Raw genomic sequence first — 24,478 nt, 5'->3', positions numbered from 1 at the left:
ATAAGAAAAAACTCTTAATTTTTTTTTATTGCCCCACTGTAAAAAAAGTGCCTATAACTCAAGGGGTTATTAATAAAAAGCCTGTTCCAGCCTTTACTGTCCATCCTTCAAACATGTAAAGCATCCGAGCTGTTTCACTACTTAGTACCCATCAGCTGACAGCCTAGCACCTCTCTTTAATAAAGTTTCCTTAATTGATTATCCCCCCATGTCTGCATGGGTTTCCTCCAGGTGCTCCGGTTTCCTCCCACAGTCCAAAGACATGCAGGTTAGGTGGATTGGCGATCCTAAATTGTCCCTAGTGTGTGTGCGTGTGCCCTGCGGTGGGCTAGCGCCCTGCTCGGGGTTTGTTTCCTGCCTTGCGCCCTGTGTTGGCTGGGATTGGCTGCAGCAGACCCCCGTGACCCTGTAGTTAGGATGTAGCGGGTTGGATAACTGGTCTACAAAAAAATATTTTTTGCTTGCTTCTGGGAACTTCACTTCCCTTTATTAAATTAAGTTTTTTACACTGATTTCATATATGAAATCGGAATTAAGCTAGCACGTCAGGTTTTTGAAATACACATCGTTGATGTTATGACACATTTGAAAATCAATATAATATTTCAACACGATATCTGAAGTTTGGACTGTGTCCCACCAAAATTGTTTTGATGTGTTTATTCTGAAAGCAAACCAGAAGACGATACCAGAGACACGTTAAAGTATATTTATGTCAATTTACCTCAATATACTGTAAAAGTGAGGCCAGCATGCCCAAAATTATTGGAGGCACTCACTTTTGCACTTGTACAGCACATCCATCTCTCTTTGCAAGAAACCAACTGTAGTCACCCATCAGGCTTGGAGTGAATTTTCCCCGATATCAGTTTCCCATCACCTTTATATCTTGATGAAATCTTTCCCCATGCTCATCTCTGACATCGCTTAGATTTGGTGGAAAAAAGTAGAGATGAGAATATAAAAAATGCGTCTTCAGTGACTTTCTGGCTCCCATAAGCTAATACACTTTCAGCATATTCTCCACAAGCTCAGTATAATTCTCTGCTCTGTGACTGTCAAGAAAATTCTAGACAACCTGCACGAATGAGGGTGCTAATTCAGTTGGCTTCAGTTTCTTTTTGAACTCATCGTCAAGCATCAGTTCATGGATTTCAGGGCCAACAGAAACACTTTCCTTAATTTTGGCATCACTTTTCTCAAGACCAAACTTATTTCTTAAATGCATCGCCTTTACTGTCCAGTCACCCTAGTTGTCCAAGACTTGCAACATCATAACTAAAAAACGGGATGTGCTGGACGAAAACGGTTTTCAGATTTGGAGTCAGAAAGTGAAATTTGTTAAAAAGAATCCCATTAGCAAAATGCTTGTTGACCAGTGTAATGGATGGATGGTTTTAATTAATGATGGATGATTTTAATTAATGACGGATGATTTTAATTAATGATGGATGATCTTAATTCTTAAAACAATTATTTAAATAATTAACAAAAATATTTCTGAGCTCTGGAAAGTAGGTGTATTACATAAGAAAAGTTCATCAAAAGTACAAATGGTGATAGCAAACATTTTGGAAAATTAAAATACAGTTAATGACCCATGAATGAATTCACAGCAAATTTTAAAGAAACTCTGCACAGCTCCATGCAAAGAATAATTGAGTCTCTTCTAGTTTTACATAATATATAATTTTTCCTTTGAGTATTGCTTTAGGTTTCTTCCAACCGATCAGAATTAGATGAAGCATTAATAATGTAGTGTAATTACCAGTGGTCAGTTTATCACCATAGTCTAAATACCAAACACTGCTATAAAAGGTTTTACAATAGTTATAAATCCTACAGTACTGGAAAGGTAAGAAAAAATACTACTAAAAAAGAGTTTTAATTTTGGACAGTCCAGAAACATATGTCCAAGCGAGACTGGAGCTACTTGGCATCATTCATAATTATGATCTAATTACTGATATATTTTAGATAGCTTTAATTTGGAGAGGTGTGTCCAGTGTACAATTTTCAGATGAATCTGTTTTGTACACATTGAAGAAAAGTGAATGTTGTGAATTACAGTATTGAGATATTGATAGAAAGGTCTCTTTGTTGGTAAATGGCATAATCACATCAAATCCGAACTTTAACACTTTTGCCTTACTTGGCTTTATATACAATCTAGATATGACAGACATAAATAAATGACATTTCAATAAAAACAAAATCAAATATGATAAAAAAGAAAAGTCATGCTATGAAACAGACTATTTGAAAATAAAAATATCTATTGACAGAAACATCACTCACTCACCTTTTAATCACTTTTCCTCATGATGAAAATAGGTTTTAGTGTGTGAAACCAGCCACACAGGCATCAAGAGGGCATTCTATCTTGATGCAAAAACCACCTCAAAAGGCTCATCTTGAACCAGCTAATAGCAACTTCACTTTGATATACTACTGGATTACTGAAGTCAAGATCCGTGAATCTTTCTTCACCAAACAGATGCCCCACAGCCGCTGGACCCCACGACCTTGCCCAACACCCAGTCCATACAAGCATTGAACAAAGTAGGAGCAAGAACACACCCATGATGAACCCTAGAATCAACTGGGAAAAACATAGAGGTTCTGCCTCCAATCTGCACAGCACAGTACCAGTGTATATAGGCCGGCCATGATATCCAGCAATCACGAGGGGATCCCACAAACCCTCAGGATGTCCCACAGGGCAGCTCAATCAACCAAGTCAAACACTTTATGAAAATCGAAAAAGGCTGCAAAGAAACTCTGCCAATATTCCCATTTGCGCTCCATGAGAGCTCTCAGTGCCAGGATGCGGTTGATGATAGACTTCTTATGTGTAAAACCAAACTGTTCCGGTCGCTGGTAGGTGAGCAAGTGATCACGGATCTTATTGTGGATGACTCTAGCAACTACCTTACCCGGCACCGAGAGCAGTGTTATCCACCTGTAGTTGCCGCAATCCAGGCGATCACCCTTCCCTTTCCAGATAGGGACGACAAGTCCCGTTTCCAGTCAGTTGGGATGATGCCAATCTTTGTCCTCCTCCTAACATTGCAAGCAATCCCACACAACCCTTGGAAAAAAAAGCAGACATCACCCAACCCAATCAATGAATTTCCAAGTATTTATTATCAATACCTCTCAGGTACTGCTGAAAAGGTGCTTTAACCAGACTCTTCTACATTATCCACTGCTTTCAGGATTCACAGTCATCAGCCAAACACATCTTTAGCACAGTTGAACTTTCTAATCCCCATCACAAACACCCATAAAAAACAAACAACTTCAGTGCACTGGGCTCTTTTCTGAACTTAAAATTTTGTCTCACTGTTGCAACTATTGTGTGTACAAAGAGTTCCTAGGACACCCTCAGTGCCTGTTCACACATCAGTGTGACATGTAAAATACCTAAACCGTTTCACTACTTAGTGCCCATCAGTTAACATCTTTTACAATCACTATTTAACAGAGATTAATAGGTCTTATTTGAACTTAAGTTATTTTTTGAAAAGAGCACAATTTTTCCCAAAGAGATATACCACAAATCCTTTGGAAAAGGCAGACAATACCACGGATACTGCACATTTAGCTAATAAAGATGCCAATATAGGATGTTTAATGTTTCATTAGTGAAAATGGTACAATTTTTCAATTCCAATTCAAACTAGTGATATGCCATCATTTTACAACTGTGTAAAATTTCTTTAAAAACATAAAATTATTTTAAAAACAAGAAACATGTAACTTAAACTTGCCTTAAAAATATTCTTTAGTAACAAATATTATTTGGCTTCATAAATTATCATATCACCTTGAGTAGGTAAATATCTGTGTATAAGAAAATACCTCACAATGAATAAAAAAATACCACAATGAATAACACGCTTGGACAAAGAAAGTTTTTAAAACAATATAGTAGTACTATGAAATATAAGATACAGTGGTCACTGTTTCATATACCCCAACAACCACATAAGTACTGTGATATGACTTACATCTTCCTGCATTTAATTTTAGTAAATCCCACACAACTTTTAAAAATTAAGTACCTGAACAAAAAAAAAAATTATAATCAAGTTTAATCTTACCTTCCACGTCTTAAATTTTCACAGAAAGCAAATGAAACTATACAAAACAATTCACAAGTAGTATAAAGTACACTATGGCAGAAGCTAACATTGACCATATAAAAAGCACTTGTTTAAGAAATATGTTATCATCAGTTATCAGAATTTTCCTTAATTCCACAGCCACAACCGACATGTGACAGGCAAAAATTGATTGCATATCAATGCTGCAGAAGGGGCAAAAGCTCACTGACCAGAAGCATATCGTGTTCTCAGGAGTTTCAGTTACCCAGTTTTTAAGGCCATGGTATTCAAATCCAATCAAATTAGTTACTTCCAGACCACTAGCAATACAGAGGTTTGAGTTTACTACTTCTTAGCTACACCACATGGGTTGATAACATCAATAATCCTGTGCTTCAGTTCACCCTATGGTGCACAAAAAACAAAGTAACCTATCAAATTGGAAATAATTTTCTCTTTAAATTTTCATTTACAAGGATTTCTGAATAATAGATTAATAAAGAGGAAGAACTGATAATACACAAGTTAAACTTACAGCATTGGAGTCGACATCGCTATGAACTGCAACAGTTTTGATTCCCATCTTCTTACATGTCTTAATAATCTACAACACATTAAAAATTAATTTCAGTCTAACCATAAGATGAGTAAATATTCTGAGAAAAGTGATCACAAAAATGACTTACCCTACAAGCAATTTCCCCTCTATTGGCGATAAGTATTTTCTCAAACGTCTTTTCAAAAAGAAGGAAAAAGCAAACATAAGTGCAGGGGTAAACATACAGGAACTTTATTGTGAGTTAGAGAGGTAATGCTAGGCTTTTTTTTCTCTCTCTCTCTCTCTCTCTGTATAGATGAAAATATATATTTGTGTCTTATAATGTTACCCTGTCAATAATGCAAAACAATATTAAATTATATCTTACTAACATTATGTTTAACTAAATTTACTTCCTTTAATACATTTTTGTTTTTAAAATAAGGTATTTAAAATATATTTTAAAATATATGCAATTATTTGATATAATATTTTAAAAGTACCTTCTCATTTGGATCATAAACTGTTGAGTATTGTTTTCGAGATGCAACAATGCGATACCCCAATTTAAAATGGACATTCTAAGAAGAAAAAACAAAATAGATTATACACATGCTAGTATCTGTGACATTTATAACATTTGTCTGACTTTTCTAACACATAAACAATCAAATGTTAAATACATTAGACACCTGCTTAGAACTCAATGAATGTTCGTAACAAAAATACTGTAAAAAGTAAAAAAATATTTTAGCTTCAGAATATTAAATATATACTTAAGCAAATTCTTAAATAGACCTAAGTTTGTGAATGAGGTCTCCCATTATGTCTAGGAGGACAAATTTACATAAAAATATCATTCATGTATGTAATTTTAGCATTACTGTATAAAATTTGGCAATTGGCTTCAACTAGCTTTAAACCGATTGAAACACTCCATTCTCACTAAAATACTGATATATACCTTGTCACACATGGTATATATGGGTCATCACAGGTATAAAATACCTCATTAGGGAAAAGAAGGGGCACGGTCACTAACAGCTTCATCTTTTTCTACAGCAGTGAGAAAACACACCTTGAGGGAAAATAACCCTGCCCCGTGTAAGGATGGAACTCCCAGTGACAGACCTAATCTCTGGAGCCTTATCATAGCCGAGCAGGCTGTTTATTTTGTTTTCATTTTCTGTCCTCCAGCTCCGCATTTTGATTTAAATATTGGAAAAATAAAAGGGCCGACCCGCTGGCACCCCAATAATTTCTGGACTGTATTTTAAATTATTCACCCATCCACAAATTGTCAAAGTCAGAAGGATTTATTTTACTGTGATGAGAGATCCAGTAAACCTCGAGGAGGCCATCCAGCATTTGGCCAAACAAGTTAATCAGCTGCAGGTAGAACTGGCCAACGTAGAAGCACACCACGGATGCACACCACTTCAGCCAAGAACAAGGACCAGCTCAGCTTCTCGTTCCAATGCGCCACCAGGTCAACATCAAAGCCCATCTTTTAATATTTGAAAGGAACACAGCCAGTGAACATTGGCCAGCACATACCTGGGCGCATGTGCTTGTTCCTTTTCTGACCGGAGAAGCTCAGCAGGTGTGCTATGATTTAGAGGAGAATGTTGCTGAGGACTATCCCACATTGAAAAGACAAATATTAGCCTACTATGGTCTGATTCTCCCCTGCCAAGCTCAACACTGCCAGGAATGGCATTTTGACCCAGAGCGTACCACAAGGGCGTAGCCCTTCTGTCTTTGGGGTAAGCTCCCCTGATGGTTACGACCAAGGGAGACCACCAGCAAATGGGTCACAGAGACTGTGGCTACTGATTTCCTCATACACTCCCGCCCTGAACACTTTGACCGTCCTGTCCAGAGGCAGTCCTGGGCCGACATGGAGGAATTTGTAGAGACCATCGAATGCCACAGCATGGCCCTCCAGTCGATGAAGGCCAAGGAAAAGAACACTTAAGGCCAAATTATCTTGCGAGGCTTAGACCCTGCCACAGAGGCTGGATCACTCTCCAACAAAAGTCCAATGATATCACTGCGGGGAATTGGAACACACAGTGCCCACCTGCCCTTAGATGAAGCCATCAAAAGTTCTTGGACCCATTGAGACAGGTACTGTTTTGCGGCCGCATCTAATCCTCTCACGCTTCCTTTTACAGCCGCAGTCCGTGTGAACAGACATCTAGTCCAAGCCTTTTTCGATTCTGCAGCAACGTCACCATAGTTGCCCACCATTATGTCCCCATTATGTTCCATCGCAACAGTTGGATGGAAAATTAACCCGCCCTCAAAAGTTCCATGGCGAGGGCCAGTATTACCCCACCACACTCTGTTGGCTCCTACATAATAAGCAACTTCAAAGGGTGCTAGTGGTGTTGCTGTGCCCTCCTGACGCTGATACTGGGCCAGGATCTGCCACAAAGTAAAGAAAATGAGGACCCTCTGCGCCTGAGACAGAAGAGAAGCCTGGGCTTGGAAGGAAGTTGTCCACCTTAGGGTTTTTCACAACAATGTAAAAGAGGATGTAAGGTTGTGGCCACTCAGTATGATATTGTATATATCAGGGGGATCTGCCTCAAGGACTGCCTCTTGACCTCGACACCCATGATCCCCAACTCTGCACTGTCACACTGGACCCATGCCCCAAATTCTCGCCTCCTTGCAACTTCAGCTTTGCTCCCTGCCAAATTGTGTGCAATTGAAAGACAATTCTTTGAAGTTTGCCAAAAATACCGCAGCTGTCATTAACGGAGAAGTCACCAGACTCTATGCCACCCACACCTTATTTCATTTTTGAAAATTATCTCCTGTACCAGGTGATTTAACCCCAGGGCAAGACAAAGGGACAACTCGTCGTCCAACAGCTCTGCCGCCGCGAGGTGTGTGACCTGGCCCATTTCCACTTAATTGCTGCTTCTTAGGAGTGGGGAAAAAACCTCAAACGAATAACTGAATGGTTTTATTGGCCAGGCATGCACAAAAAGGTGCACTGTTACTGCAAGTCCTGTCCAGATTGCTATTTAACCCAACCACCCCAACAGGACCACACCCCTCTAGTAGCCCTTCCTATTACTGATACACCGCTCGAGAGGATCGGCATGGATACTGCTGGTCCCCTTGAACTGTCAACTAGGGCTCACAAGTACATCCTCATACTAGTTCATTATACTACCCGATACCCAGAGGCTAAGGATGCTGAGGTGGAGTTGGAGATATGACGAATGGTGGACCTTGGAGTTACTGAAGAAAAACATAGTCCGTTGCCCAGTCCGATCGTTCTAGATCCAAACCCAAACCGAAGTTGGCATTTTTGCAACGACTTCTAACAATTTAGCCAGATCTCTCGCTTGACTAAAGGCTATTGGCAAATCCTTCTGACAGCAGCTGTGAAAGGGAAAACCGTTTTTAGCACCCCTAGAGGCCATTGACAGTATTGCATCCTACCCCTTGGGCTACACAGGGGCCCAGCGACCTTCCAGTGCCTTGAGAACAGACTGCTCCAGCCTTGTAATGCCTTCAGTGCTGCCTATCTGGAGGACATAGTCATCTGCTTCAGCAAATATGAGGAACATCTGCAGCATGTCTTGGCTGTCCTCCCCATACCATCAGCGATGGCGGTGTAAAAATCAATCCAAAAATATTTTTATTTGGCCAATCTGATGCCAAATACCTAGGCTACGTGATGACAGAAGACAGGTTAAAACCCAGCAATCAAAAGGTACAGTCAAGACTGACCCTGGCCGCAGACAAAAAAGGTAAATACAAGCTTTTCTTGGCTTAGTGGGGTACTTTCAAAGGTTCAACCCCTGTTTCTCCACTAAAAAGAAGGGACCTAATACAGCAGCATGGACCCCCACGGCAGAAACAGCATTCAGCGACTTGAAATCAGCCCGTTTCAGCTCCAGTATTATTGTCTTAAGTTGTCCTAACTTCTCTCTGCCATTTATCCTCAAGACCGACTCCTCAGACACCAGCCTTGATGCTGTGTTCAGCCAGATTGTCAAGGGGGCTAAACACCTTATCATTTACCTGATTCGGAAACTGTTAGATCAGGAGACCAGATATGCAGTGATTGAACAAGAAGCTCTCCCAAAAAAGTGGGCAATTACCCAATTTCGATTCTACCTCCTGGGGCACATGTTCACTCTGGTGACAAACCACACTTCTGTTCAGTGGCTGTATACTCAGAAAAACTCCAACCCCATACAAGTTCACACCCCTGCATTGTTTGGTTGGTCTCCATGTCAATGCTGACACCCTCTCCTAGGCAACACAAACAGCTTCATCTTTTATTTTCCTCCTCTACAGCAGTGAGAAGACACCCCTTGAGGGAAAAATAACCCCACCCCTTCCAGCAGCAGGACTATAAAGATCCAACACCTACTGATGTCGGATTCTCATTTGGGTCTGGGCTTACTGTAAGGACAGAACTCCCACTGACAGACCTGCCCTCTGGAGCCAAAGCTTTTATCATAGCCAAAAAAGACGCTTATTTTGTTTTCACTTTGTGCCTCTGAGCACTGCATTTTTATTTATATATTGGAAAATTAAAAGGAGCGATCCCATTGGTACCCCAATACTTTTTAGACTCTATTTGAAATTATTCACACATCCACAACCTTGAAGATTTGTCCAAGTGGATTTAACTATTGCAGTAGTTGCATGTATCACTTTTCAGAAAGAAAATTCTCAACCAATAGAATATCTTCCAAAGAAAATATGAAGGACAAGTAGACTGAACATTCCAATGAAACTATATGCTTTCAACTCTTCACTGGAGTTCAAAACATCACTAAAAAATATGAATATATTCATACATACATATATACACACACACATACATTATATATATATATATATATATATATATATATATATATATATATATATTCTTAAACACCGCAGACCAACACTGCACACAGCGATCAGACGTCTGAGCAGAGCAGAAATGGACTTTGTGCTGCTTCTGCCAAAATGCCTGCTTGTCGCTCTGCGCGTTCGGAAGGAGGAGGAGGAGTGGGGGTGTGTGAGGGCTGAAAACACGTTCGCTCAAACCCCCCCTCCCCGGAGGCGCAGTACGCTCCTGCCACTTCGCATTGTCAAGGGGGTGGGGAGCTGAATGAACACTAAGGAGAAGTGGACTTTGTGCTGGCTTTGTGCTGCTTGTCGCTCTGCGTGTCAATAATTTAAAAGCCTGTACATCACCAATTTTCCTGTCTCACTGTCTTGTCTTGCGTGAAGTTAAAATGTTTTATAATAGTGAGATGTTACTCATATCCTTAGCCCGACATCCACATATCATATGTGTTAACAAAGTGTGTTTTATAAGTTTACATGTGTTTAAAGCATGTGGGATGGGTATTTTAAGGCTTAAACTATAAAAATGTTTATTTATATGGTCTTTCTATATCGCGGATTTTCTCCTGTTGCTGATGGGTCTGGAACATAACTTCCGCGATAGGCGGGCAATCACTTGTATTTAATAACCCGCGAAGTCGTGAATCCATGAAAAGTGAACCGCGAAGTAGCGAGGGATTCATATTCATATTCTTTCTTTTGTTACTTTTTAGTGATATTTTGAACTCCAGCTAAGAGTTTATATATAAACACATTTCTCAAGTTAAACATCACATTTATAAAATTCTTTTTATTATAATGATGGTCAATGGTAGTTTCATAGTATTAATGTGATTTTTCTTTAACTTCAGAATATAACACATTATTCAAATATCAATTTCCTAAAAGAGAACTGTAAAATAAAAATCTTAAAAGTTTTAAATTAGCAGAAGCATACTTGTGGATTCAACAAGTAGTAAAACAGATCATTTGTAACTTAAAAAAAAAAGAAAGACTTTAAGGCCACTCCTCTGAATGTGAAAGTTAAAAGTAATAAACAGCCTTTAAGTGTAATCTACTGGCACCTTTTGGCAGATCTGACTACAACCTGATTTATCTCATTCCCAGTTATAAGCCTGTTATTAGAAGGCAACCTGTTACCACCAGGATAGTGAGGAAGTGAAACCCAGAGGCTGAAATGGCTCTGAATGACTATATCCAAACTAGGGGGCTCCGCCCCCTGCTCGCTTCGCTCGCCAACCCCTGGTGTTGGAAATGACAAAGAGCGTGATGTATGAATGAGATATAGAATAGTGTGACGGTGTAGATGATGCAAATAGAAAGCAAACAATAAAGTGTGTGGCACAGTGTAAAGGTTTATTGGAAAATTTCTTTGTACACGCCGTTTAAGTGTAAAAGGTAATTCCAGCTCAGAACTTGTAAGGTCAATGAAGATGGTTATTGTTGTGATCAGAGTCAAGTTTGTCAGAGCTTAGAAAGAGTTGTGTCTCTCCAGGAAGTAATGGAATGACTTGGGTATTTATGTTTTCCACATTAATATTTTTTGGACATAATCTAGTGCGTTGTGTTAAAAGGGGCATTTGGTCTAATGAGATTGCTGTTCCAAATCTCTCTGTAACTAAGTCGTCGCAGATAAAGGCTTGAGGAATTGTAATAATATGTGGCTGAAGTCCATCTGTATTGGTGAGTGTACCATCTCTCAGTTGTAATAAGCAATTGTTATGATCTGGTTCTGGACATCGTATCTTTTTTACTAACTGTATCTTTTGAAAGCAATGCCAATTGTCTGCGTATTTTAAGGTGCACTGAACAATAGCTGAGTGCATGGCATCTGGAAGAATAGCTAATCACTGTTTAAAATCTCCTCCTAATAAAAGTACCTTTCCTCCAAATCGAATATTATTATTCATAAACGTTTGTAGAAGTTTATGAATGGTGTTGAGTAAGTGACTTCATGCCATTGTACATTCATCAATAAACAACATTTTTTTGAAGACGGATGTCACGTGCAGTGCCACCGTTAATGTTCATAGTGGATACCGATTTGTAGGATCTAATGCAGTTGATAAAGATTTCACTTTCAGGTACATCGTCAGTTAGAATCTTCTGTAGATATTCAGTATATGAATGTAAAGAAGGCAGTCTAATTTGACCCTTTTGACAACAACGTGTAAATGTATTACTTGTATTGCCAGTTGTTTCTTCAGGGAAGTGAACTGAATGACAATGATTGCAAATGACATTCATTAATCCGAATGAATTTTCCCGGTGTATGTTTTGCTTGTGCCGTTTGAGAGGCGCGTTGTTGTATGTGTATTATTTGGGACGTGTTGTTTTGGAGCTGTAATCGATTTGCCTGTGCTGTGTGAGACGCCCGTTGTAGCCTTCCTTGCCGTTAACGTATGTCTGAGATGGGAGGTGTTTCGTTTTGAATCCGTGCCTGTTGCGATGCAGCACTTTGATTGATAGTTTGCGTCATGTGGATCCAGGATGTAGATTTGTGCATATTTGCGTTGTTGATTTGTTTCAGGGTGCACTGTTCCAATGCGATGCAGTATTTGTGCACATATGGGAAAGCAGTATGGGCCATTGCCTTTTGGTGGCCTGATATTTACTCCGGTAGATGCAAAACCAAATGAACTATTGTAGGATCTAACGCAGTTCATAAAGTTTTTACTTTTAGGTACATCGTTAGTTAGAAGCTTTAGTTGAGCTTTGCGTTTTTGGAGTCGAGACATTTTTTCTTTTAGAAATATGGATAAGTAATAAGGAGTATTGCACTCACTGTTAATATGGAGCCTTTTCTGCGGTTGAACGGTTAATAGTGCCTTATTGTAATGAGATCCACCTATGCTGCATAGCCGTCTATTTTGTTGTTTCTTTCGTGTTCGTGTGTTTGTTCCGGTTATCCTTTCCTTTTCGTTTTGTACCCGTGACCGTGTATTCATGACTTGTTTCTTTCTCAGCATGTGAAATATGGATAAGTAATAAGGAGGATCGCAGTCACTGTTAATATGTTTCCTTTTCTGCAGTTGAACGGTTAATAGTGCTTTATTGTAAGGAGATCCACCTATGCTGACACCTATGCTGTCTAGTGTGAAGGTGTTGACGTTCACTTTAGAATATGTGGCTTTGGGTGTCACTTCTTATGGATGTGTGTGTGTGTTAGGGTGGTTGAGGATTGTTGTTGCGCGAGCGTCTTCTTTCTTTTTGTGTTCCTGTGTCTTGTTGAATCCCCCTCTTTGTGTGTGTCCCATCCCTCGCTTGTACGGTCTGTGAGGTGGTTTTGTGTTCTTTTTTTTGTGTTCCATGGGCTTGTTTAATCCCCCTCATGGTGTGTGTCCCGTCCGGTGCCCGTAGGGGGGGGGGGGGGGGCGTATGGGGGGGGATGCAGTGCCTTGCTGTTGTGCGCGAGCCTCTTTTTTTTTTTTTTGGGTCTAGTTTCGTGTGCAATGTGTTTCGTGCTTTTCCTGCGTTTGACTTTGCGCCTCATTTCTCCTTTTTGTATGTGCTCACTCCTTTTTTCTGTGGTCTTGTCCGCCACTCGCGGCCCCTCATCCGCCTTTGTCGCCCTCTTTTGTCCGCCTTTCTCCGACTCTCGCGGACTCTTTTTGCGTCTGCGCCTCTCGCGGACCCTCATCCGCCTCTCTCGCCCTCTTTTGTCCGCCTTTCTCGGCTCCTCAGCCGACTCTCGCGGACTCTTTTTGCGCCTGCGCAGTACGTCTTTTTGCAGCTACGGCCCATGGCCGGATGTGCCTGCGTCCATCATCCGGTTTAGCATTCTCGGTTAGTAATATGGATTCTCATTTTAGAATCAACTCTGGCCCCATAAGACTAGGCTTTACAAAAAGACTTCCACACTGGTTCGGTGCTAGTCTATTTATTCATTGACAAAGAACTACAAGGACTGTTTAAAGTTAATTTTAGAAGGAGATGGAAAATTTTGATTATTCTACTTATTACTTCACCACTTCTTATACTTAAAAAACAGTCCACCTTAAAAGAATTCAGCCACAATATGAAACAATGGTGCCTGTTCAAGGTAAGAAAACCATTATGTTAACTCCTATTAATATACTATTATTAATTTAAAACCATATATTTAATAAAAGCAGTAATGTATTGGTGCATTGATATATACAACCTTTCATTTTTAGGGATAAAAAAAAAAAAAAAGGATGTTGTATTAAAGGTGCAGAATTAGTCACACTTTCCTCAGCTTAATGTTTTCCACTACTGTTTAAATGAAAAAAGTCCAATTTCCCGTTGTGTTGCTGCCTGCAGGTTGCACAGAGTTTTCCATAGCTATGACAATGCTGTAGTTTATTGTTCGAAAAAATTTTCATGCTCCTTTCCCCTTTCTTTCCTTTGGATATTTTCCTCCAAAAACTGATTCTTTTAACCAGAAAAATGTACATTGCCACAAATGCTCAATAACTTCATCTATTTTCAGTATTAGGAAAAGGAACGCTAAAAAGCTTTCATATGTTAATATTCATTACCAGTTTTTGAATTTTCATCATTCAGTTCATATTACTTCCAAAAAAGATGAACTAGGCAACTTTCAAAGTTCTTGAAAACTGAATTTCAGTCTTGAACATACAGTGGTTATAAAAGTCCAAGGCATTAAACCAAAGCCACACAGTAATGGCTTAAAAATAATAATGTTAATGTCTTGGCATGGGAGAACCACAGTCTAGTGCCTGTATTTATCAAGCATCTCAGTTGGAAAACAGTCTTAACTAGCTGAAAAACTGCATAGTGATGCAAATTTGGTCCTGTTCTTAGGAACAGGAGGACAGTAATTCCTTCTCGATCGCGGGGGTTGCGTTCCAGAACCTCCCGCGAAAGGTGAAAATTTGCGAAGTAGAAACCATATGTTTATATGGTTATTTTTATGTTGTCATGCTTGGGTCACAGATTTGCACAGAAACACAGGAGGTTGTAGAGAGACAGGAACTTTATTCAAACACTGCAAACAAACATTTGTCTCCTTTTCAAAAGTTTAAACTGTGCTACATGACAAGACAGAGATGACAGTTCCGTCTCACAATTAAAAGACTACAAACATATCTTCCTCTTCAAAGGAGTGTGTGTCAGGAGCAGAGAATGTCAGAGAAACAGAGAGAAAAAAGCAAACAATCAAAAATCAATAGGGCTGTTTGGCTTTTAAGTATGTGAAGCACCACCGGACAAAGCAGCTGCAAGGAAGGGAGCAATGTGAAGGTAGTCGTTCAGCATTTTTTTTAGAGGAGCGTCCATATCCTCTAGGCCAGTGTGCGAACAGCCCCTCTGCTCACACCCCCTCCGTCAGGAGCAGAGAATGTCAGAGAGAGTGAGAGAGACAGAGAAAAACAAACAATGAAAAATCAATACGTGCCATTCAAGCTTTTAAGTATGTGAAGCACCGTGCGGGAAGCATGTCACTTGACAAAGCAGCTGCACGGAAGGGAGCAATGTGAAGATAATCTTTCAGCATTTTTAGACGAGCGTCCGTATCCTCTAGGGCAGTGGTCCCCAACCTTTTTGACAGCAAGGACCACTTTATTAGATGCAAATTTTTCCACGGACCTGTTGGGGGGGGCAGTTTTATACACAATTTACATAACATTTCTATTATTATTAAAGTTATTAAGCAGTTCGCATACGTTTGCAATCTGAGATTTTTCTTCTTTTTTTGCATATCAAAGACATATGCTTTGCATTTGCCATTCCAACAGATTGCACATCACAAACATTAACACTGCTATCTTTTTTTCGTGTCTGCCGTTTCTATAGGAGGGTGACAATAAGTTAAATTCCAATGGATGTTTTTCAAATGTTGACAAGTAATAAGCAAAAGGAATCACTGAAAACCACAGACAACAAAAACAGCAAAAAAAAAAAAAAAAAAACAGTACGAGGAAAGTTCGAAGAAAGAGATTTTTTTACAATGTTTCTGTTTGGGGATCGTTGTGCAAACGTGCACAACTGAGCATGCGACCACAGATCTAACTGCTCTGTGGATGATTCGTTCAAGCATTTCAAGGTCACTTCGTTGTAATGAAAGCATCTATTGAATGTACTTCGTAGTAACGTGATTTCTATAGACTCATGTCATATGGAGAAACTGTCGGGACCATAAAAATACTTTGTTGTAATACTCTCTCACCTCGGTCTCTCTCCTCTCTCTGCGCCGCTGCAAAGCCCCGCCCGCCAAGCGTTCTGAAAATTCTGAGTGAGTCGCCATTGCCGGCAGTTCTCTCGCGGCCCGGCTGTCAGACGGCTGCGGACCGGGGGTTGGGGACCCCTGCTCTAGGGGTCCGAACAGCCCCCCTGCTCACAACCCCTCCGTCAGGAGCAGAGAATGTCAGAGCAAGAGCGAGAGAGAGAAAAGCAAACAATAAAAAAATCAATACATGCTGTTTGATCTTTTAAGTATGTAAAGCACCGTGCGGGAAGCATATAGCTTGACAAAGCAGCTACATGTAAGCCCAGCAAGGAAGGGAGCAATGTGAAGGTAATCTTTCAGAGTTTTTTGAGGAGCGGCCGTATCCTCTAGGGGTGTGAACAGCCCCCGTGCTCACAATATATGTGAGGAGTTTTATTTAATACGTAATACGCGCTCTGGTTGGGTAGCTTCTCAGCCATCTGCCAATAGTGTCCCTTGTATGAAATCAACTGGGCAAACCAACTGAGGAAGCATGTACCAGAAATTAAAAGACCCGTTGTCCGCAGAAATCCGCGAACCAGCAAAAAATCCGTAATATATATTTAAATATGCTTACATATAAAATCCGCGATAGAGTGAAGCCGCGAAAGTCGAAGCACGATATAGCGAGGGATTACTGTAAAAGCATTTTATCAATTTTCCGAATTTAGGAAACTACTCTGAACGTTACCAGGCTTTAGGACAGTTTACAAGCTCTCCTAATTCACTAAGAGATACCCAAATATGGCGTTCAGGCAAACACTGGCATGCATATCCTGTAAAAAGTGGAATGTTCTGGAAATGCTTGACAACAATGAACTCATATAAAGATATCAATTTGACAAAGATGGTATAATCTTTGTAACAAATTTTGTTCTGTGATCGCTCCATCTACATGAAGAAGCCATGCACGGTTTGCTAAACTGAAAACAATGGTTAATGTTACAAGTAAAATGCAGCTTTGCAATAGCAACGATTGTCATAAGTTATTCTGCACCAAACCTTGAATGTGTGAGGTAATACGCAGTGTGGTACTCGGCCTGGACACAGACAGGCGGACGCCAACGTTTCACCCAACACACGTTTATTGTACATTCTATTTACAAATAAGTGACACACAACCCCCAAAACTCCCCCAAAGTCCAGGCCTCACAATGCCTCTCTTTCTCTGGTCCACCTCCACTCCTCTCCTCCCAGACTTAGTGTCTCGTCCTCCCGACTCCAGCCTTCGAATGGAGGGAGGCGGCCCCTTTTATAATCACCCGGATGTGCTGCAGGTGCCTCCCGATAATCTTGCACCGGCACTCCCCAGTGTGGCGGAAGTACCGGCTGCGCACCCGGAAGCACTCCAGGTGTCCCTGGTCATCTTCCCCCCAGCACTTCCATGTGTGGCGGAAGTGCTGAGAACCAGGGCTCTCCAGGCATTGGGGCGCCCCATGGCGGTGACCACGGGCTCCTATAGGATTGAGCTTCCAAGCACAGTTCCCGTGGTCCCCAAAGCCACCAGGGCGGTCACCCCCTCATGGTCTGGAGGAGGTGTAATCCATCCTCCAGTCCTTCTGGGCATCCTAGCTGGGTGCCACCCCCAGCCGCTTGCTACGGCAGATTAATACATTTAAAGCAAGCTGCATTCACACAAATTTGCATGCACATAGAGATCATTATCTCAAGTGTGGATGAGCATGCATATGTGAATCACAAACAACATCACAATAACTGGGGCAGGATGGGTGAATCACAGTGAAATGTAACACATAGGCACACCAAGACATTTGCGTTACAGTTTACAAGCCCAGGAAGGTTCAAGAAGACAAGTGCAGACTCCTAAAGCTTTGGATAAAGACAGCCTAACAGAAGATAAGGAGGGATCATGGAGATAAACACAGCACACCCAAGTACACTTTGGGAGAGTTAATGCAACTTACAGCCATGTCAACTTCCAGTAACTGATGCGTTACGAGATGCTTCCTATGGCCAAAACAGTGGGAAGATGATCCCCTCTGAAAGTACATCTTTGGATCACTCATTATTAAATGAACTTGCCCGTTATCTGGCTTATCTCTGATTCAGTGCGTGTGTCTTGTTTTTTCTATCTCAGTGCTCATTACAGTATTATATATGAAGTTTCTTCAAAGTAGCAACAAATGAGTGCACCTTAGCGCAATATTTTTCCTTCTTATAATATTAATTATTACTCTTATTATCATCATCTTTTTGACGAAGCCATATCATTAACAACAGAAAACTACAAAGCATAATAATGATTTCCAAGGAATGTACAAAAACATCATCACAGGTATCGCTTTGCTGGTCAGGCTGCCATAAAATCATAGTGTCATTTATTCTCAAAGAACCCTTATTCTTAACTGGGAGTAAGAGAAGTAATCTTCATAAATACTTATCCTATTCTGAGATAGGAGAAATTTCTTATTCTAGTAAGACTTTTAGTATAATTGCTTGGGGTAATTCTGAGAAGCTTGATAAATATGGGTACAGATATTATCCAATTGAGAATTTGTGGCTGGACTGTGACTCAATAATACGTAACAATAATATGAAAAAACTTCCTAAGAGAGTAAATACTTTTTATAAACATTTTTATGGTAGTTTCATTTTAATGGAGACAGACAGAATATCAACCAAAAATCCAGAAAACACACATTACATAAAAGTTATAAATTGGTTTGCGTGTCATTGAGAGAAAGTATTTGATCCCCTACAAACCAGCCAGAATTCTGGTTCCCACAGATTGTAATCTATCTGCCACATGGGCACACAGCCAATCAATCAATTACAGATACTGCTGATCCCAACTCGCTTTTTGTATAAAGCACACCTGTCCACAGAATCAACTTCTTTCATTCCAACCTCTCCACCACCATTGGCAAAATTAAAGGAACACTTTTATATCTATACGGATATGGACTGGGTAACATGTTAGGAATGGAAGGATGTCACATTGTTTGATGGAAATGAAAATTATCAATCTACAGCGAGCTGAATTCAATGACAGCCGAAAATCAAAGTGAAGAAAAGTTGCGGCAGGCTAGTCCATTTTGCTGAAATTTCATTGCAGCAACTCAAAATCGAACTCAGTAGTTTACATGACTCCCACGTTCTTGTATGCATGCCTGACAACATTGGGGCATGCTCTAAATGAGACAACAGATGGTGTCCAGGGGGATCTCCTACCAGATCTGGACCAGGGCATCACTGAACTCCTTGGCAGTCTGAGGTGCAACCTGGCACCGTCGGATGGACCAAAACATAATGTCCCAGAGGTGTTCTATTGGATTTAAGTCAGGCGAGCGTGGGGGCCAATCAGTGGTATAAATTCCTTCATCCTACAGGAACTGCCTGCATACTCTGGCCACATCAGGCTGGGCATTCTCGTGCACCAGGAGGAACACAGGACCCACTGCACCAGCACAGGGTCTGTCAGTGGGTCCAAGGATTTCATCCCGATACCTAATGGCAGTCAAGGTGCCATTGTCTAGCCTGTAGAGGTCTGTGCGTCCCTCCATGGATATGCCTCCCCAGACCATCACTGACCCACCACCAAACCGGTCATGCTGAACGATGTTACAGGCAGCATAATGTACTCCACGGCTTCTCCAGACCCTTTCACATCTGTCACATATGCTCAGGGTGAACCTGCTCTCATCTGTGAAAAGTACAGGGCACCAGTGTTGGACCTGCCAATTTTGGTATTCTATGGCAAATGCCAATCGCACTCCACGGTTTTGGGCAGTGAGCACAGGGCCCAACAGAGGACGTTAGGACCTCAGGCCACCCTCATGAAGTCTGTTTCTGATTGTTTGGTCAGAGACATTCACACCAATGGCCTGCTGGAGATCATTTTGTAGGGCTCAGACAGTGCTCATCCTGTTCCTCCTTGCCCAAAGGAGCAGATACCGGTCCTGCTGATAGGTTAAGGACCTTCTACGGTCCTGTCCAGCTCTCCTAGAGTAACTAACTGCCTGTCTCCTGGAATTTCCTCCATGCCCTTGACAATGTGCTGGGAGACACAGCAAACCTTCTGGCAATGGCACGTATTTATGTGCCATCCTGGAGAAGTTGGACTACCTACGCAACCTCTATAGGCTCCAGGTATCACCTCATGCCTCCAGTAGTGACATTAACCATAGCCAAATGAAAAACTAGTGTAAAAACAGTCAGAAAAGATGGAGGGAAAAATGTCAGTGGCCTCCACCTGTTAAACTATTCCTTTCTGCAGTTCAAGAAAAATAATATCATATGCACCACTGTTGCTCAGTCTTTTCCTTAATAATTCCTCCATTAATCTACCTGTGATGCATGTTAAGCTTATTGGCCTATAGTAAGCTAAATCTGCCCAAAGACCCTTTTTATATAATGGGATAATATTTGCCATTTTCCATACCTTTGGAATTTCCCCAGTGCATAATGACTTCCAAACAATAGGCATCAAAGGTTTATCTATATATTCCCTAAACTCCTTAAGTACTCAAGGATAAATATTATCTGGTCCTGGTAATTTGTTTAATTGCAGTCTATTTAATTCTCCCTATATAATATCCAAATCACTCAATACCTCATCAGTAATCCCTGTTACCACTGGAAGATTATCAATTTCCTCACATGTGAATACTTCAGAGTGAAGTTTGGAGCTTTGCTATTTCAGTATCTGCATATTTTAATTCCTCATTACTATTCCTGATACCCTTTACCTCCTTCTTGACTCTATTTTACTACTAAAATATGGAAAGTATCTCTTTGGGTCACCTTTTGCCTTATCTGCAATATTCCTCTTTAACTACATTTTAGATTCCCTAATATACTTCTTAATGGTTGCCTTAATATTCTTATACACCCTATGATTTACACTTGAGTTAATCTTAAAAACCTTACACTGTTTTTTTTTGTCCTTTGCAGCTTCTTGTTTATTTCCTTACTTATCCACAGCAGATTTTTTTTTAATTCCATCTAATTACACATTTTAAGATAAACCTTTCCAACATCATATGTAAAACATTTTTAAACCTGTTCCACTTCTCCTCGACTATTTCTACACTTAAAAGCTTATCTCAGTTTATTACATCTATTCAAAATACTCTGCCAAAACAATGAGAACTACAGTATATTATATTATGGTCACTTGACCCTAACGATTCAATCACCTCTACGGCCTCAATTCTACCCTGGTTATTACAAAATACAAAATCTAGGCATGCTTCCCCCCCACATTGCTACTTTCACACACTGTTAAAAAATCAGTCACTAATTAAGTCTAAAAATTCCTAATCTTGTACTCTGCTACTTGCGAGATTAGCCTAGTTAATATTCAGGTAGTTAAAGTCCCCCATGACTATAATATCCGCCTGTAACCTTGCCTTTTTAATATTATTAAAAATTAGGGATGCACCGATACCGAAACGGGTATCTGGTATCGGCCTCGATACCACATTTTCTAAAGTACTCGTACTTGTTAAAAGTCCCCCGATACCGGGGACCGATACCACGGTCTGAGAAATGTCTATGTTTGAGCGGCGTGTAAGGGGTTAATCACAGGCGCCGAGTGCCCGCACCCAGGCCCCGGCTGCAGCTCAGAGCGGGGAGAAGGCGAGGCGAGATATGTCAGCCGTGTGGAACTATTTCAAAGTCAATGAAGACGACAAAACAAAGGCGGACTGCAAATTGTGCTCAGCGAAATTGTCCAGAGGAGGCTCAAAAGGTAGCGCATTTAACACAAGTAATTTAATCAAGCACCTAAAATCCCAACACGACAACGAGTACAAAGAGTTTACCCACGCTTCTAAACCAACACAACCCACGCTGCAGCAAACTCTTGCAAGACGAGAGAAAATGTCCAGAGACAATCCACGTGCTGTGAAAATAACACAGGCAATTATCGAGTACATTGCACTGACAGACCAGCCAATCTCGGAGGTAGAAAATGTGGGATTCCTGCGTCTCCTCCATGTTCTGGAGCCCAGATATGATGTCCCAAGCCGCCGCTACATGACTGACACGGAGCTGCCTAAACTACACGACTCCGTGAAAAAACATATCCACAGCCTACTGCAAGCCTCCTCTGCGTTTAGTTTCACCACGGATATTTGGACAAGCAGTGTTAGCCCCGTGTCGCTAATTAGCCTAACCTCCCAGTGGATAGATGAGAGTTTCTTGTTTTTTTTGTTAAATTATATGACTAAAGCTGTTACCTGTAAATTTAAATGTTTTTATTAAGTACTCGGTATCGGCGAGTACTGAAATGCAAGTACTCGTACTCGTTTTACAAAAAAGTGGTATCGGTGCATCCCTATTAAAAATATGTGCATTAGAATTACTGTCTGCACTGGTGGGTCTATAGAACACTCCTAAAAGAAAGCCTCCTTCAATAATCTTTCCAGGTTTAATGTAATATATTCACCAGCAAAGTCAAACACCCCAGAGATATTATTATCGTTGGATGCAGAAAAAGCATTTGATATGATTGAATGGAACTACCTTTTCTCTACATTTGTGCATGGATCAAACTACTGTATACCAATCCAGAAGCTTCAGTTTGTATTAACAACATTTGTTCAGACTGCTTTAAACTAGAGCGTGGTACCAAACAAGGATGCCCCTTGTCACCACTGCTATTTGCAATCACCATTGAACCACTGGCAGTTCACTGTTGAAATGCTTATCAGATAAAGGGGATTATCAGAGGACTTGAACAGAAATTTCTCTATATGCAGATGATATGGTACTGTACATATCAGACCCACAAAATACTGTGCCTGCAGTCATTACAGCACTAACAGAATTTCAAAAGATCTCTGGTCTCAGAATTAATTTGAATAAAAGTGTGCTGTTTCCAGTGAATTCACAAGCATACAATATTTGATTGGACACCTTCCCTTTTATGATTGCAGATCAGTTTAAATACCTAGGGGTAAATATCACAAGTAAACATAAAGTTCTTTATCAACAAAATTTCACCATCTGTATGGAAAAAGTTAAGCAAGACTTGCATAGATGGTCAACCCTTCATCTCACTCTAGCTGGAAGAATTAACGTTGTTAAGATGAATATCTTTCTGAAACTTCTCTTTTTATTTCAAAACATTCTAATATACATCAATAAATCATTTTTTAAGCAATTAGATTCAACCATAACCTCATTTATTTGGAACTTAAAACATCCATGTATTCAAACAGCAACCCTACAAAGACCTAAGCCAGAAGGTGGCATGGCTCTTCTCAACTTTCAGTTTTATTACTGGGCAGCAAACATACAAGCTATAAAAACCTGGACACAAATGGATGAACATACACAGGCTTGGTGCGCAATAGAAATAAAATCATGCAGTACTTCTTTATATTCCCTGCTTTGTGCCCCTGTTAATGCAAGTTATCGAAGATATACTAATAACCCAATTGTGCTTCACTCACTCAGAATATGGAATAGGGATGCACTGATACCACTTTTTTGGAAAAACGAGTACGAGTACGAGTATGAGTACTTGCATTTCAGTACTCGGTTAATAAAAACATGATTTAAATTTACAGGTAACAGCTTTAGTCATATAATTTAACAAAAAGAACAAGGGATTAGTTTGGAATTAAGACCATTTATTTAAAATGAAAAGCATGTTGTATGCAACATATTACAGAATAAATAATTATAAAAAAAATGTAAACAGTGACAGTGCAACTCAAGTATTTTTTTCAGTTTGTTTTAAACTCTGCCGCTTTGGACAACACAAGGGGCATTAATAAACATCTTTGCTATTTAGTGCACAATATTTGAATAAACTAACAACATCCACCAACATAGAACTGTGGCAGTCAGTGCAACTGAGGTAGGTATTAACATCAAGTCTAAGACGACTCACTTAATGGAGCCTATTTAGAAAAAGTGAGTGGCAGGTTTTTTTTTTTTTTTTAAGAAAAGTAGCTTTTCTGCATTATCAGCAGTCAGCCTGTTTCTGTTTTCATCTATAATGTGTGACACTGAGCTAAAAAGCCTTTCATTTTCCACACTGCTACATGGGGCTGAGAGGTATTTCTGGGCCATTTTAGCCAAAGTGGGGAACCCGATTTTGTTGACACCCCAGTACTTCAGAGGACTGTCTTCACGAGGGCTTGGGGCCTCTCCGAGGTATGTGTCGAGCTCAATGGCAGCACCTGCTCCTTAGCGATTTCTTCAAATAGTGTCCAGACTGCTGCTAGTGCTGGCCTGGGCCTTGAGGAACAGTTTAGCAGGAGGTTCTGCAGCTTCTGCCCGACTCCCCTCTGCCTCAGCTCTGGACATCATCTGCAGCTCCTGCTTCAGGTGCAGCTTGGCCTCTGGAGCAGTGTTGTTGGAGAAGAAGCGATCTTTATACCTGAACAAAATTCATGAATGTATTAATATGTGGAAAAATAGGACTGATTTTAGTTTCCCCTAAACCACTGTCACAAATGCCAGCCATTTGGCTTTCTGGTAGTAATAAGGGAAATATATTTCATATTATATATATTGCATACATTTGTATTTGTGTATTTTAGTTACAAAAATATAATATAATATTTCAGATGGAAATTAATCTTACATTTAGTACTGTAGTTTATCATTGAATACCTATAGCACACAGACTTTACCTTGGGTCAAGTATGGTGGAGATGAAGTACAGTGGGTTGGTCTCGACGTCACTGAAGCGCTTCTTGACAGCTGCCAGTAAGGTTGCTTTCATTGTCTTGACGCCGTGGTCCTCGTCTGTTTCTCTGTTTAGAAGTCTCACTAGCACAGTCACAG

General features: G+C 40.4%; 1 protein-coding gene across 1 annotated transcript in view; it reads right to left on the bottom strand.

Moving 5' to 3' along the window:
- The window catches only part of pcca (propionyl-CoA carboxylase subunit alpha), a 705,208-nt gene that overhangs the window by 644,854 nt on the left and 35,876 nt on the right, over positions 1–24,478 (bottom strand). Inside the window, exons 2-4 of the mRNA XM_028799956.2 lie at positions 5,151–5,228; positions 4,796–4,843; positions 4,645–4,713 (exon numbers count right to left, since the gene is read on the bottom strand). Of these exons, the coding sequence (XP_028655789.1) occupies positions 4,645–4,713; positions 4,796–4,843; positions 5,151–5,228 (195 nt within the window). The remainder of the gene's footprint in view (positions 1–4,644; positions 4,714–4,795; positions 4,844–5,150; positions 5,229–24,478) is intronic.

The sequence above is a fragment of the Erpetoichthys calabaricus genome, chromosome 4 (genome assembly GCF_900747795.2).
Source record: "Erpetoichthys calabaricus chromosome 4, fErpCal1.3, whole genome shotgun sequence".
NCBI classification, from domain to species: Eukaryota; Metazoa; Chordata; class Cladistia; order Polypteriformes; family Polypteridae; genus Erpetoichthys; species Erpetoichthys calabaricus.
Note: the sequence above shows the minus strand (reverse complement) of the source record. Positions and strands in the feature narration are given on the sequence as shown.